Raw genomic sequence first — 15,546 nt, forward strand, 5'->3', positions numbered from 1 at the left:
AGATTAATAGATCCTTTCATTCACGCTAACGTTAGTTATGTATATCGTCTTCTTTGCTATAAACTGTATAAACGCCAGATATTGCATATGAAAATATGCTATAGCAGCTTTACAACCCGGACCATAATGATTCTCTAAATGAATCCGACTTATGTATTCATGGGCAGTAGATACAGCAAGATGGGATCTCCCAATAAAAAACACAAATTTGCTTGTTCATATTTTTATTTAAGTAATGTTAAAATGCCAATTGATTTTAATGTGAGCAGGATTGGGTCCCAAGAGAGCAAATCCTTGGTACCTGATTGGAGACTAACATTTTATTAAGAGCGCATGCTGTTATTGGACTTAGATATTTCAATAGTTGGGGAATGGTGCGTTAAACAACAACATATCAAATCAATATATATCCTCGCCTCACACGGACTACTGTAGTCCCTTTTTCTCAAAAAAAGGAGATTTTAAAAGTAGGAGACTTTCAGAGCCAAGTGTGAAGACTGATTAGAAGCATATAAACATTTCCACATGAAGAAAGAGATTGGGATTGTTTAAAAAAGAAATGAGTAAGAGGGGATACAGTCTTACAAAATAATTCATAGCAGACCAAGTAGATGATGTGCTCTGATTTGCCCTTTTTCATATCACAAGAATGTGAAGACATTAAGGGTATGTCTACACAGCAGCATTATTTTGGAATAACTGAGGTATTATGAAATAACAAAGAGTGCAACTACACAGCAAGCCATTATTTCGAAATAATGTCGAGCTGGAGGACTTCTTACTCCAACTCCTGTAATCATTATTTCACAAGGAGTCAGAGAAGTTGAAGGAAGAGTGTTCTTCCTTCAACTTCCTACTGTGTAGACAGCGCCAAAAGCCGAATTAAGAGGACTTCAACTACACAATTGACGTAGCTAAAGTTGCGTGGCTTAATTTGACTTTTGCCCCACTGTGCAGACATAACCAAAATGAGCAAGCATATCAGTGAAGCACATGGCAAAAAAGACACAGATTGTGTTGAAGTGCTTCTCTGTGAATCAGAGCCATCTATCTCCACCTGCCAGCTGATTGAAATGGAAAGTCAGAGAGGAGCCATGAGGAATTCTTAGCTTGAAACACAGACAAGAATTCTTAGCCTGAAACAAGGGGTGTGTCTAGACTACAGGGTTTTGTCGACAAAAATGGACTTTTGTCGACAAAACTATACCTGCTTCTACACTGCCGCTGAGTTCTGTCAACATACCGTCGACAGAACTCAGCAGTTTTGTCAACAGCTGTAAACCTCATTCTACAAGGAATAACGCCTTTTGTCGACAGAGGTCTGTCGACAGAAGGCGTTATTGCAGCTACACTGTCCTTTGCGTCTACACTGTCATGTAGACAAAGTGGCTTGCTTTGTTGACAGAACTGGATGTAGTCTAGACTCTCTTTGTTGACAGAAGCTTTGTCGACAGTATCTGTCGACAGAACTTCTGTCAACAAAAGCCTATAGTCTAGATGTACCCAAGACCTCTGACTCACAGTATAGGTGAGAGCAGACAGGGGCGGGAAGGAGCTACATCTTAGGACTTCTGTTTTACAAAAATCAGTTCATGTCTAGTGCTTTTTAAGAACAGGTTAAGAAATTCCCAGTGTTTCTGGCCTTTCCGCCATGTTTTTCCCAAAAGAATTAAACTAGATCTTAGAGTGGAAATCTGGGAGGTGGGGGAGTGTGTGTAAGCAAAAAGGGGGATGTTTTACATGTCGCATTTTTGAGTCCCTGGGAGCACACCTCTCTAAAAATAGATAACAATTTTGAAGTTGACTGTTGGGGTGGAGTGGCTCGAAAGCCCAGACTTTCCTATGCTTCAGAACTCTAGCCTGATCTGTAACTTCAAAGTGCTGACTATACAACTACTTGTAGAGCACCCAACATGAGTCTGTTGACCTTGCTCAGTGGCTTACGTCCACATTCCCTAAAATGCTGTTTAGACAGGCCTAAGGGGGCTCAGACGATCTGAGATCCTAGTTCTAGAGTCTGCGGCAGTTGGACAATTGAGTCCACAGTGGCTTAGAAGCATGTGGGGTCTACTTACAGTGGATGACTGGGCCAAGGTGTAACAAGCAACACAGATTATTTCAGGAGATATTTGGATGAGTAGAGGTGGTGGCTTGGCTAGCTGGTGTGAGGTAGTTCTTCCAGAGAGCAGTGTAGAAAAATTCATGAGTGGGTAATGGGAATTAAAGCATCATGGCTGGCATACTGTAGCTGTTTTATGTTTTGTTGACAATGTATATACACTGTAATGTAATTTTAAAAACGGGTTGATTAATATTATGGTAAGCTTCCAAATACCAGTTCAGATCTGAAAGACTGCACAAGCATATTTTATGACTATCTAGAGCAGCGGTTCCCAATCACCAGGCTGCGGCCTGCTGCCAGGCCACGGACCTCTAGCTGCCAAGCTGCAGAGGCTCTGGGAGCCAGGGCTGGAGCACACTGCTCTTGCCGTGGCTGTTGAGAGAGGCGAGTCCTACCCCACCTCTCAGCCAACCAGCGCCAGGCAGGGACGAAGTCTTCTCCCAACAGTGCAGCCCTCCCGCTGAGCAGTGAACTGCTCTTCTGCAGCTGGGAGGAGACCCCCACCCCTGCCCAGTGCTGGCTGGCTGAGAGGCAGGGCAGGACATGCCTCTCCCAACAGCCGCAGCAGAAGGGCAGCACTGGGCAATGTACTCCAGCCCAGGCCCTCAGAGACACAGCCAAACGGGCAGCAGCATAGCGCTAGATGAGGCGGGCTGGAGAGGCGCTGGGGGTTCCAGGGATGGCTAGTGCTGGGGGGCTCTGGAGGCTGCACTAGTAGTGGGGCAGGCTATGGGAGCAGGGCTGGCACCAGGGGTCTCTGGGGACGGGGCTAATATTGGGGGCTGGCATTGGGGGAGACTCTGGAGGGTTGGTTGCAGTGGGGCTCTGGAAAGAGGAGCTGGTACTGGGAGGTCTGGTAGTGTGAGGAGGTCTTAGGGCGGGGGGCTGGCACAGAGACATTTGGGATGGGGGCTGGCACTGGGGGACTCTCGGGGTTAGGGCTGGCACTGGGGGTTCTGGTGGCTGGGATTTTGGTGGATTGGCAATGCTTTATTTTTATATTCATCTTTTGCATAATGAATATACAAATAAAATTGTGAATTGGTTTGCCAGTCCCCAGTATCAAAAAGTTTGGGAACCACTCAGTTAGAGGAATTTGTGTCCTACAAGAAACATTTGTGCTTAAAAAGGTTGAATTCTCCTGTCTGCTCAATCCACTCTGCATTGCATGGACATTTCCCCATGTTTATTGACGAAAGAGGGCAAATGGAGAAGTCTCTCTGTCAAAGGAAAATTCTCTACCGATGTATCTGCTTCCTACGCCAGATACATTCTACATTCTTTTTATGAGGGAAAGCAAGGAGTGTGTTGAGGAAAGGGGTTAGGAAAGTAAAGCTAAACATTATCTCTCATAGGGTATGTGTACACTACCACCCTAGTTCGAACTAGGGTGGTAATGCAGGCATACCGCACTTGCAAATGAAGCCCGGGATTTGAATTTCCCGGGCTTCATTTGCATAAGCCGGCTGGCGCCATTTTTAAATGCCGGCTTGTTCAAACCCCGTGCCGTGCGGCTACACGCGGCACGGGCTAGATAGTTCGAACAAGCAAGCCATTCCGCACTATCTGTACGCCTCAAGGAACGAGGTGTACAGATAGTGCGGAATGGCTTGCTAGTTCAAACTATCTAGCCCGTGCCGCATGTAGCTGCGCAGCACGGGGTTCGAACAAGCCGGCATTTAAAAATGGCGCCGGCCGGCTTATGCAAATGAAGCCCGGGAAATTCAAATCCAGGGCTTCATTTGCAAGTGCGGTATGCCTACATTACCCCGCTAGTTCGAACTAGCGGGGTAGTGTAGACATACCCATACAGTGTAAGTCAGCACAAGGGAGCACCTCTCCTAGGCTACATCTACACTGCATGCTTATTTCAGAAGAAGCTATTCTGGACTAGTTATTCCAAAATAGCTTATTTCAAAATAGCACGTCTACACTGGAGGGAAGCCTCAAAATTAGTCCAAGGCAGGCTTCCCTAATGTAGACATGCTATCTCGATTTAGAGCCCCAGGGAGCACTGGGGAGGAATAACTTAGAATGGCCCTGGTGAGGGGCTATTTCGAAATAGCATCAGTGGAGCATCTACATACGACTTATTTCAAAACAGATATTTCAGAATAGATGTTATTCCTCATAGAATGAGGTTTACAGATTTCAGAATAAAATGTCTGTTATTTAGAAATTATTTTGAAATAACAGAATGGCTGTGTAGCACTCGCATTGTTATTTCGAAATAATGCTAGTTATCTCAAAATAACGGTGTAGTATGGATGCACCCTTACATGCTTTGGAGCCCACTGTCACTCAGAATCTGAGACAGGACCCCATCAAGATTCTCACTAGTTGTTAGCCTAAAGCAAGACAATAAAAACACAAGACTTCGTATATTATAGACTGACACATTTATAGTTTCCTGCTCTTAATTTGTTTCTTGCCTTTTACCAGGTTCAGGTTCATTGCTTCAGTATCTCCACTGAAGGTTAAACAGTCTTTGGAGGTTTTTTTTCTTTTAAAAAACATTCTCGCCATGTTTCAGTTTATTTTCCAGATTTTAGGCATGGATCTCTAGGCTCGTAGGCCAGCAAGAATCAGGAGCAACTGCATCAACATTCAACTGAGCAAAAATGGTGTGAGCTCAAAATCAGGCACCTTGCTTAGCTAGCAAAATTTTCATTGGATTTTATTTATTTTCCAAATAACAGCAGAAATATAAATAGTAATGCAGTCTTTTAGTTTTGTCTTTAATTAAAACTTTTGTTTAGTCTCATAAGCCTTAATTATTTACGGCTTTTGTTGTGCACTGACTAGTGGGGATGAAAGAACCAATATGTCTTTATATTAAACTCAGACATGATGTTATTTCTCCCATACTGCATTTGATTGTTCTTTGATAACAATATAGTTCTTGGAATAGATGTGTAGTCCAAATGGTGATGGCTGAGGACATTATCTGACGTTTTAAATACCTGGCACCACAGATTACATCCCAGCAGGCAAGGACTAAAGTTAAGTCTACACTGGCACTTCACAGTGCTGTAATTTTCTGGCCCAGAGGTATGAAAAAAAACACTCCTGCCCCCTCCTAGTGCTGTTAGCTACTCTCCTTATGGACGTGGTTTACATAAAGCAGTGGTCACCACCAGTAAATCAGGATCTACTGGTAGATCTTGGAACCTCTGACAGGGGATCCCAGCTGCTTTGGCCAGGAGGTTATCAAGCCCAGCACTTCAGCTGCCCCCCACAGACTGCTGCGCATCTCCTGTCCTTTGCCTTGGAGCTGTCCCGTCAGGAGCCTCTGCTTTCTATGCAGGGCAGGGGAGGGAGAAGAGGGGTGATGATGTCAAGATGCCCCCTCTCCCACCCTGTATCCTATCTCCACAGAGCAGAAAGGGGGCATAACAGGACTTAGGATGGAGTTTGTTGGCTGCTTTTGAGAGTAGTGCAGGGCTAGGACAGGGTTGAACCTGTCTTAGTCCCACTGCACCACCACCCAAGAGCCACCTGAGGTAAGCCGAGCCAACACCCCAAAACCCTACCCCAGTCATGAACCCCCTCCTGCACCCCAGCCCCTGCCCTAGCTCCGAACAACCCTGCATCCAAATGCCCTTCCAGAGCATGCACCTAGAACCCCCTCTGGCATCTCAACTGCCTGCCCCACGCTCAGCTCAGAGCCCCACTCCCACTCCAAATCCCTTCACCCAAGACCAGAGCCTGCACCCCAACCCTCTGCCCCAGCCTGGGGAAAGTGAGGGAGAATGGGAGAGGGAGGGAGAACGGAGTGAGCAGGGCGGAGTGTCAGAGGGGGGCACAAAGGAGGCAGGGGCAAGCATATTTGGGTTTGAGGTAGATCTTGGATTGCACTTAAAATCAAAAAGCGATCTCATGCTTCAAAAAGTTGGAGACCACTGACATAGGGTGTTGGGAGAGCTCTCTCCCAGTGCTCCTGCTGTGGCCATACTTTTAATTTAAAGTGCTACTATGGCAGTGCTGCTGCAGCTGTGCTTTAAACTTTCAAGTGACAAAGCCAAAGCCCTTCATTCTTCTGAGTTAGATAAATACAGATCCATATCACATACAGATGAAACCTTTCAAAACTGGGGTCCTGCCTGCTCTGCATGGACATCAAAGTCCCATGGCACATATCAGTAAATCAGTGTATCCGTAGCTAGAATTTCCCTACTCAGTTACTATGCAGAATGCAAAGCATCCCAGGACTGCTACCCTTACGCTAAAGAGCTGATTGTATGTATGTCAGTGGCAATATTATTTCTCTGTGTGTTTATAGCAGGGGTGGGCAATAATTTTTGGCTGGGGGCCACTTCAAAAGGGCGGGGCCGGAAGGGGCGGGGCCTAATCCAGAAGGGGGCGGGGCCAGAATGCTTCTGGGCTTCCCCACCCCCAGACCATAATTGCTCTGGGGGTGGGGAAGGCCCTTTTGCCCACCTCTGGTTTATAGGACCTAATCTGATAGTCCTTTCTGAGGCAAATTCCCATGGTTTCGATAGTCAAAATTTTACCTTCAGGTTGAAATACATCAAATATTATACCACTCCCAAAGTAGATTTTTAGCAATGTATTCTAGAAATTGTTTTGAGTCCTTCCTTGAAGAATACCTTGATAAGAGGTGTCTGTTTTTACACAATCAACAGCAATGTATTTATTTATTTGAATAGGGTAGTTTAGTATTGGAGATTCAAAAGGGAAATCCTGGCCCTTTAGAAGTCTATGGCAAAACTCTGATTGACTTCAATGGCCCAGGATTTTAACCCCATCCCTTTGTCCTGTTGACTGATGTTTGGCATAAAAACATTGGTTTGATTTTTATAAACGTGGCAGTGCTAAACAGTTTCTGATAATGGAATATTGTTGTCCGTCCCTCCCCCCCCCCCAAAAAAAAATGTTTTAAGGAGATGGTATTGTTGGTAATACTAAATCCTAACACAAAGAGAACACTGAATTGAAATATCAATGTTGATAGTGTAAGGCTGCAAAGTGAAACTCTCAGAGATCAGGAAATGCCTGTGACCTTTAACTTCATACCTCTTTGCATGACTACCTCAGTCTAATGACATATGGATGAGAAATTCCTATCAATTCACATATGCACAGCCACAATATCAGTAGAACACGAGAACTTCATTTAAAAAATATTATGATAAAATTTTGCACAATAGATGAAGTCTATATATTTAAGACTTTATAAAACAGGCAAATAAAAACTAATTTTTACCAGACCACAGGAAGGCATGAGTCCCAAGGAATATTTTTAGGACTATTTTTAAAAAGTTGACACTTTTGAAACAAAGACAGAACCATCTTTTTTCTCCCAAATGTTTTTCCCAGATTGAAAATAGCTGAATTGTTTTGCTCAAATTTTTAAAAAAATGTTGCTCTCAGGGAGTGGAGTTAGAAAAGAGTCCAAATGGTGAACATTTGAGAAATTATGAGCAATTGAAAAGGCCCTTCAGAAAGGAAATTTTAATACAACTTTACCTGGGTGCATAATCAATTCTATACATATTTAAAAGACTGTTGGAAAGTAAGTACAGGCAGTCCCCGACTTACGCGGATCCGACTTATGTTGGATCCACAGTTACGAATGGGGCTGCCCCGGAGGACACGGACTGCGGGACCTCGCGGTCCTGCCGCCCGTGTACTCCGGGGCTTTCTCCGCATCTCCCTGGTCTGCAGACCAGGAAGACGTGGAGCAAAGCCGCCGGAGGGGGGGGGGAACTCGGGCAGCGAGGCAGCCCAGGCGCGCCTGGGCTGCTCCACTGCCGGCTTCCCCGAGGCTTTGCAAAGCCGCGGGGAGGTCGGGCAGCAAGGCTTTGCAAAGCCTCGGGGAAGCCCACAGCGGAGCAGCCCAGACGCCCCGCGGCTGTCCTGCTGCTGGCGTCCTCAGAGGCTTTGCTCCCCGTCTCCCTGGCAGACCAGGGAGACAGAGAGCAAAGCTGCGGAGGACCCAGGTGGCGGGACCGTGGTGCGTCTCGGTCCGCCGCCTGCGTCTTCCTGGTCTGCTGGGGTGGGGGTGGGGGGGTGCAGCTAGTACCCTCCCCCCCCCAGCAGACTAGGCTTTTCTCCAGACGCCTGTGGCAGAGCAGCTGGGGCGCTGCCGGTTGGTCCCGCAGCGCCGCTCTGGGCGCTACTGGACCAACCCAGCAGCACCTCAGCTGCTCTGCCCCAGGCGTCCTGATTCAGCCGCTGCTGGTCAGTTTCAGCAGCGGCTGAATCAGGACGCCTGGGGCAGAGCAGATGGGGTGCTGCTGGGTTGGTCCAGTAACGCCGAGGAGCAGCGCTACTGGAGCAACCCAGCAGCACCCCAGCTGCTCTGCCCCAGGCGTCCCCAAGTCAGCGTCTGCTGAAACTGACCAGCACTGACTACAGGAAGTTGACTACAGGAGTTGACTACAGGAGTTGCTCTGCCCCGGGCTTCCTGGAATCAGCTGCTGATCAGTTTCAGCAGCAGCTGACTTGGGGACGCCTGGGGTTTTTAAGTTGATTCTGTATGTAAGTCAGAACTGGAGGTCAGTTTCAGCAGCGGCTGAATCTGGACGCCAGTTCCGACTTACATACAGATTCAACTTAAGAACAAACCTACAGTCCCTATCTTGTACGTAACCAGGGGACTGCCTGTAAATTTAAAAAGTTTAGCAACACTGTTTAAACTTTTATAATCGGATATAATGTATCAGAGCTGTGGTGACCACTTACATTTCAAGGACAGACAGAACTGCATGAAAAATACAGGATGCCATGTTTTAAAGGACACCACTGCATAACACTTCATTCATATCATAACAAGAAATCTTCAAGAGCCCAGTGCTTTTCTACCAAATTAAATTAATTTTTTTTTCAGATGAGACTGAGGCACACATTGACTATGAAGATAATTTTCCTGATGACAGATCTATGCCTGTTACTGAGCATGAAGAAGAGCAAGACAAAGAGGAAGGGGAGGAGGAACAAGAGCAGGAATATTCCCGCTCTATAGGTACGGAGGTAAAGAGAATTGAAAGCAGCAAAGAGGTCACTCAGGATATAGATTCTACTGAGAAGGGGAGCAAGGCACCAACTGAATCACCCGTGTCACTGCTGAGCCAAAAACACTTGTTTTGGTTCCCTTCAGAGTCTTACAATGAACCTGAATCTGACAGAGAGACAAACGATGCCACTAAACCACGATTTTCTGATGGCAACAACCACATTGGAATGAAAACTATGTATAACGAACCTGGCACCAAAATGATTTACGACAGTCAGGATTTCCCCATCGGACCTGTTCTTGTCAACAACGATACCAGAGCAATGAAAGATACAGTCACCAATTCAGATGAATCCTGGTTAGATGGTTACCCTGTAACTCAGGAAGCAGTGGAGAATGACGAAGAGGAGGGGGATAAGGCTGATGGGTCAATGGGAACAGATGATGACATTATCCTTACAACTGATCAGACAAATCATGTTGAAGTTAAGAAATCAGGCAACATTGATCCAGCTCCAGACAAGGATTTAATACAGATTGTGGCAGTCCCAACAAGGATGCATGACTATGGGATCAAAGAAATACCATTAGTTCTAACACCAACAAGTGCTCCCGACAACATGAGTGCTAGCAAAGGCTCCGATGATGTGATCAGGTACCGCCCAACTACATCATTGGTATTTGTGACTCAGGAGTCTGCTACAACTCCACAGCATGACATCACCATCTTGAATACTGCTATGTTAAAAACCTCTGTAACAGTTAGTCCCATTGATCACATTCCACATCCAGAAGCAGAAGACACAACAACATACCAAGCACAAACAACAACCACTATACCAACTCTGGGTGTTTTAACTGACTCATTGTATAATGAATTAATTGAGCAAGAAAATCTTACCTACAGCACAGGAGAAAAACTTCTCCCCACTCCTGAACCTTGCATAGGAGAGGGCTGTCCCAGCCCAAGTAAAGGTCCCATGATAGCTATCACTGTGATTATTTTGTGTTTGTTACTGTTTATATCTATATTGGTGGTGTGGTACTTTAAAAAACGGCAACAGAAGAGTTCTGTATATAAACTGAACGGAAAAGATCAGGCTAGACACCCCCATCACCACCAACAGATTGAAATGCAGAAAGTCTAACCTGCTACCTGTTTTGTGGTAGACACTAGAAAGCAAGAAAAAAAAAGGTCACATGAATAGTGCACACTGAAATCCATCAGTGTGGCAGGAAGCAGGGGGCACAAAACAAAACAAACAAAAAAACCTGTGTGGAACAGAAGGAAGGTTAGCTGTTTGGAATCATAACTTAATATATCTTGACATTTCATTGTTAAAGAATCTGTACATTTTTACCAGAAGGGTCTTTTTGGAGATCCTAGCAAAAAGAATATGTTTGATAGCATAATTGGAGATCGTCCAGGTTTTTGCATTTTTCTCATATTAATTGGTAAAAGCAAATTCTTTGTCTACAACATTGTCTGGTTAAAAGCCAATGACAGGATTAGGTCAGACCTTTCTGTTTTATTCTCAGGATATGTCTGCATACACTATGCAGCTTTTCGCAACAAGGCTGTATCGAAACAGCCCGGTTGCTAAAAGTCAGCGTGTGTGAACGCTGTTTGTCAGCACTTTTGTCAATGAGGGGGTTTCGCTGTGTAAGCTGCAAAGCACTTCTGCCAACAAAGCAGTGTTCACACTTTCACTTGTGCAAAACTTTGTCATTCATAGGGTTTTTTTCTAAGCATCCATGAAAAAAAGTTTTGTCGATCAAGAGCAAGTATAGACATAGCCTCAGTGAAACAAAAGAAGTGGGGGGCAAAAATCTCTCTCTGAGCTAATGCATGTTTTGACATTATTTCTTTTAGACCTAACCAAATTTGTCAGTGTTCAGTAGACCAAAACCAATGATTAACATGGCATGGCATGTGAGGAAATATATTTAGTACAGTATGTTAATGTAATGAATGATATTGCATCTGACCAGATGATGACTAAGTTATTTTTCTTCAGTGTTGTGAAATTTTCTTGAAGTACATTAACCAAACATACCGTTAGGATATTTTGGGGTTGGAATGCTGTTTTAACCTTAGTAAAGAAGTGCCTTTTTATATTAATTTTTTGAGGAAAGAATTCTGTCTCACTGGAATAAAGATAATACAAATACTAGAAAATTCCATTCTTCCTTTAAAGTAAGCAAGCACTTAAGTATGAGTGCACTCCTCTTTTCAGGTGCTCTATGTAGCCTTTATTTATCAAACAGCCAGACAGGAATAAAGTGATTTGCAGGAAAATACATCTAACATAATTTGTTCTGAGTAACAATGCTCTTCCTTAAGACCAGCTGATCAAGATGTTGAATTTAAATATGCAAACTATAATGTATGAATTTAAAAAGTTATGTTAAATGTATTTGCCACATTATTCTACAAGATGACTGAAGTACACTTGTTTACTCAAATATACTAAAGAAATAAAAAGATCTTTGAGTCCTCATTGCTGGTTCTCTGGAAGAACTTTTATTCAGTGTGCAGTAGCAATTTAAAAAGCTAACAGTTTTAGAAACCATTAGGAAAGGGATAGATAATAAGGCAGAAAATAATGTCTTGATATAAATCTCTGGTACTTCCATATCTAGAATACTATGTGTAGTTCTAAAAAAATTATAATTGGTAAAAGCATGGAGAAAGGCAACAAATTATTAGGAGCATGGAACAGCTTCCAGATAAGCAGAGATTAAAAAGACTATGACTATTCAACTTAGAAAAGGGAGGAGTCAGGGTGGAGATACTAGCTATTAGCAAAGCTATTAGCCAAGATGATCAGGAATACAGTCCTGTGCTTTGGGTGTTCCTAAACTCCTGATTGCAACTAGCTAGAACCGGACAACTCAATAATTGCCCTGTACTGTTGATTCCTTCTTAAGCATCCAGTAGTGGCCACTGCAAGAAGACGTGATGCTGTGCTACATGGACAATTATCTGACTTAGTATGAACATTCTTATGCTTTTATTCTCTGATAGACTAAAAGGAAGTGCGAAGTGGTCAAAGATATGATGTGGAATAGTGGGAAATACATAAGTTCATAAAAACTACTTATTTTAGTTTGAAGTATAAAACAAATCTAAGCATGAGGGTATGTCTACACTACCCTCCTAGTTCGAACTAGGAGGGTAATGTAGGCATACCGCACTTGCTAATGAAGCCCGGGATTTGAATTTCCCGGGCTTCATTAGCATAAGCGGGGAGCCGCCATTTTTAAATCCCCGCTGCTTCGAACCCCGTGTAGCGCGGCTACACGGGGCTCGAACTAGGTAGTTCGGACTAGGGTGCCTATTCCGAACTACCGGTACTCCTCGTGAAACGAGGAGTACCGGTAGTTCGGAATAGGCACCCTAGTCCGAACTACCTAGTTCGAGCCCCGTGTAGCCGCGCTACACGGGGTTCGAAGCAGCGGGGATTTAAAAATGGCGGCTCCCCGCTTATGCTAATGAAGCCCGGGAAATTCAAATCCCGGGCTTCATTAGCAAGTGCGGTATGCCTACATTACCCCGCTAGTTCGAACTAGCGGGGTAGTGTAGACATACCCTGACAGACTATGCCTAATTGCTACAATGAAAATTCTTGCCTTTTAAATTGGATGTCTTTTCAGTTAAAAACATGGAGGCTCTTCCAACATAACATCCTATTTAGAATAGTTAAGCATAAATATGGAAGTAAGAGAGAGAAAGAAAGTGGCTTATATTACCTTGGGAGTAATTTGGTCTCTTTACGAGTGAAAAATCTTACTGTTTGTTCTTATCTGTTCAAAAAAACAAAAGTAGCACCAGTAATGATGAATAACCTACAGGTCAGAAACAAGCTCATTTTCTACTGAGTCTCTGCCAAAATACTCAAGTTATTCAACAGATCAAAGCATAAAGAGGGAAAAAGTGAAATACTGAAGGATGAATCAGTTGAAATCATATAGGGCCAAATTCTTTCTTCAGATACTGTGCTGTACATCAGTGGTTCTCCATCTTTTTCTTTGAGCCTCCCCCCCTCCCAGTATGATATAAATACTCCATGGCCACATGTGCCACAACACATAAAAGCCAGGACTGGTGTTAAGGGGTAGCAGGCAGGGCAGTTGCCTGGGGCTCCATGCCACAGGGCACTATGTGAAGCTAAGTTGCTCAGGCTTCTGCTTCAGCCCCAGTAGATGAGGCTCAGGAATCTGAACGTCAGCTCATAGACACATAGACTTTAAGGTCAGCAGGGACCACCATGATCATCTAGTCTGACCCCCTGTACAATGAAGGCCACAGAATCTCACCCACCCCTCTCAGAATAATCCTCTCACCTATATCTCAGATATTGAAGTCCTCAAACGATGGTTTAAAGACCCCAAACTACGGAGAATCCTCAAGCAAGTGATCCGTACCCCATGCTACAGAGGAAGGTGAAAAACCTCCAGGGTCTCTGCCAATCTACCCTGGAGGAAAATTCCTTCCCGACCCCAAATATGGTGATCAGCTGAACCCTGAGCATGTGGGCAAGACTCACCAGCCAGACACTCAGGAAAAAGTTCTCTATAGTAACTCCTATCATCCCACCATTGACCTATTTACCACTGATAGTGAAAGGTCAATTAGTTGCCAAGATCATGTTATCTAATCAAACCATCCCCTTCATAAACCCATCTGGCTTAATCTTGAAGCCAGATAGGTCTTTTGCCCCCACTACTTCCCTTGGAAGGCTGTTCCAGAACTTCACTCCTCTAATGGTTAGAAACCTTCATCTAATTTCGTGTCTAAACTTCTTGTTAGCCAGTTTATATCCATTTGTTCTTGTGTCCACATTGTCAGGGCTCGCCGAACTGTGGCAAGCCCTGCTCGCCAGCCGTGCTGTCCGGCGATCTGCGCATGCGCAGATCGTTCTGCGCATGTGCAGATCGCCCGAACCCGGCTCTTTCGGGTATTATTTGTCAAGCCCTGCACATTGTTATTGAGCTTAAATAATTCCTCTCCCTCCCTGGTATTTATCCCTCTAATATATTTAAAGAGAGAAATCGTGTCTCCCCTCAGCCTTCTTTTGGCTAAGGTAAACAAGCCAAACTCCTTGAGTCTCCTTTCATAAGACAGGTTTTCCATTCCTCGAATCATCCTAGTGGCCCTTCTTTGTACCTCTTCCAGTTTGAATTCCTCCTTCTTAAACATGGGAGACCAGAACTGCACACAGTAGTCCAAATGAGGTCTCAACAATGCCTTGTATAATGGCACTAACACCTCCTTATCCCTACTGGAAATACCTCACCTAATGCATCCCAAGACCGTATTAGCCTTTTCACAGCTATATCACATTGGCGGGTCATAGTCATCCTGTGATCAACCAGAATTCCTTCTCCTCTACCATCACTTCCAATTGATGTGTCCCCCAGCTTATAACTAAAATTCTTGTTATTAATACCTAAATGCATAACCTTACACTTCTCACAATCAAATTTCATCCTATTGATATTACTCCAATTTACAAGATCATCCAGATCTTCCTGTATCCTTTACTGAATTGGCAATACCTCCCAACTTTGTGTCATCCACAAACTTTATTAGCACACTCCCACTTTTGGTGCTGAGGTCAGTAATAAAAAGATTAAATAAGTTTTGGTCCCAAAACTGATCCCTGAGGAACTCCGCTAGTAACCTCCCTCCAACCTGACAGTTCATCTTTCAGTATGACCCGCTGTAGTCTCCCCTTTAACCAGTTGCTTATCCACCTCTCAATTTTCATATTGATCCCCATCTTTTCCAATTTAACCAATAATTCCCCATGTGGTACTGTATCAAATGCCTTACAGAAATCGAGGTAGATTAGATCCACTGCATTTCCTTTATGTAGCTCTAAGTAGCAGGACTTAGGTTTTCTGCTCTGAGCATCAACAAGTCTAACACTGGTCCTGTTTGGCAGCAGGACAGCTGATAGAACTGCCGGGGCCCTGGACGGGGGGGGGGGGGAGGGGAATGGAGAGCTGGCTCACTACTCCCCCAAGGGCAGCCAGCCCTCAGTGTCACCCAGACCATGCCACAGCCCCTCCCCCCAGACAGCCCTTAGTATGACCCAGTGTGTGCGGCTGGGGACTCTGGCAGCTATTCAAAGGGCTAGGATCCCCAGGCCCTTTTGAACTGTTGGGCCGTGGGTCAGTTGCCACTCCCCCCCATCAACAGGCCTGTTTGATAGACCTTCTGAAACAGGCTTGCAGCCCTTCTGGGGGACCCCCAAACTCCTGGTTGAGAATCATGGGTGTATATTTTGAATACCTTCGGCCATCTTGCGTAAATCAACCCCCATATACTGGTACCAAACATTACAAATAAGATTTTAAAAAATTAGCTACATATTTTGTACAAGAATATGACTTTATAGTGAGCAAGAGCAGTTGAATATTGTTGCCTGGAGATAGA

The 15,546-nt window shown here is 44.5% G+C and overlaps 1 protein-coding gene across 1 annotated transcript in view; it reads left to right on the forward strand.

The window, feature by feature from the left end:
* SUSD5 (sushi domain containing 5) overlaps positions 1-11,447 on the forward strand; it is a 61,287-nt gene extending 49,840 nt beyond the window's left edge. The window contains exon 5 of the mRNA XM_006121752.5: positions 8,976-11,447. Within this exon, the coding sequence (XP_006121814.3) occupies positions 8,976-10,249 (1,274 nt within the window). The 3' untranslated portion in view covers positions 10,250-11,447. The remainder of the gene's footprint in view (positions 1-8,975) is intronic.
* Positions 11,448-15,546: the final 4,099 nt, after the last annotated feature.

The sequence above is a fragment of the Pelodiscus sinensis genome, chromosome 2 (genome assembly GCF_052426305.1).
Source record: "Pelodiscus sinensis isolate ZL-2025 chromosome 2, ASM5242630v1, whole genome shotgun sequence".
NCBI lineage: Eukaryota > Metazoa > Chordata > Testudines > Trionychidae > Pelodiscus > Pelodiscus sinensis.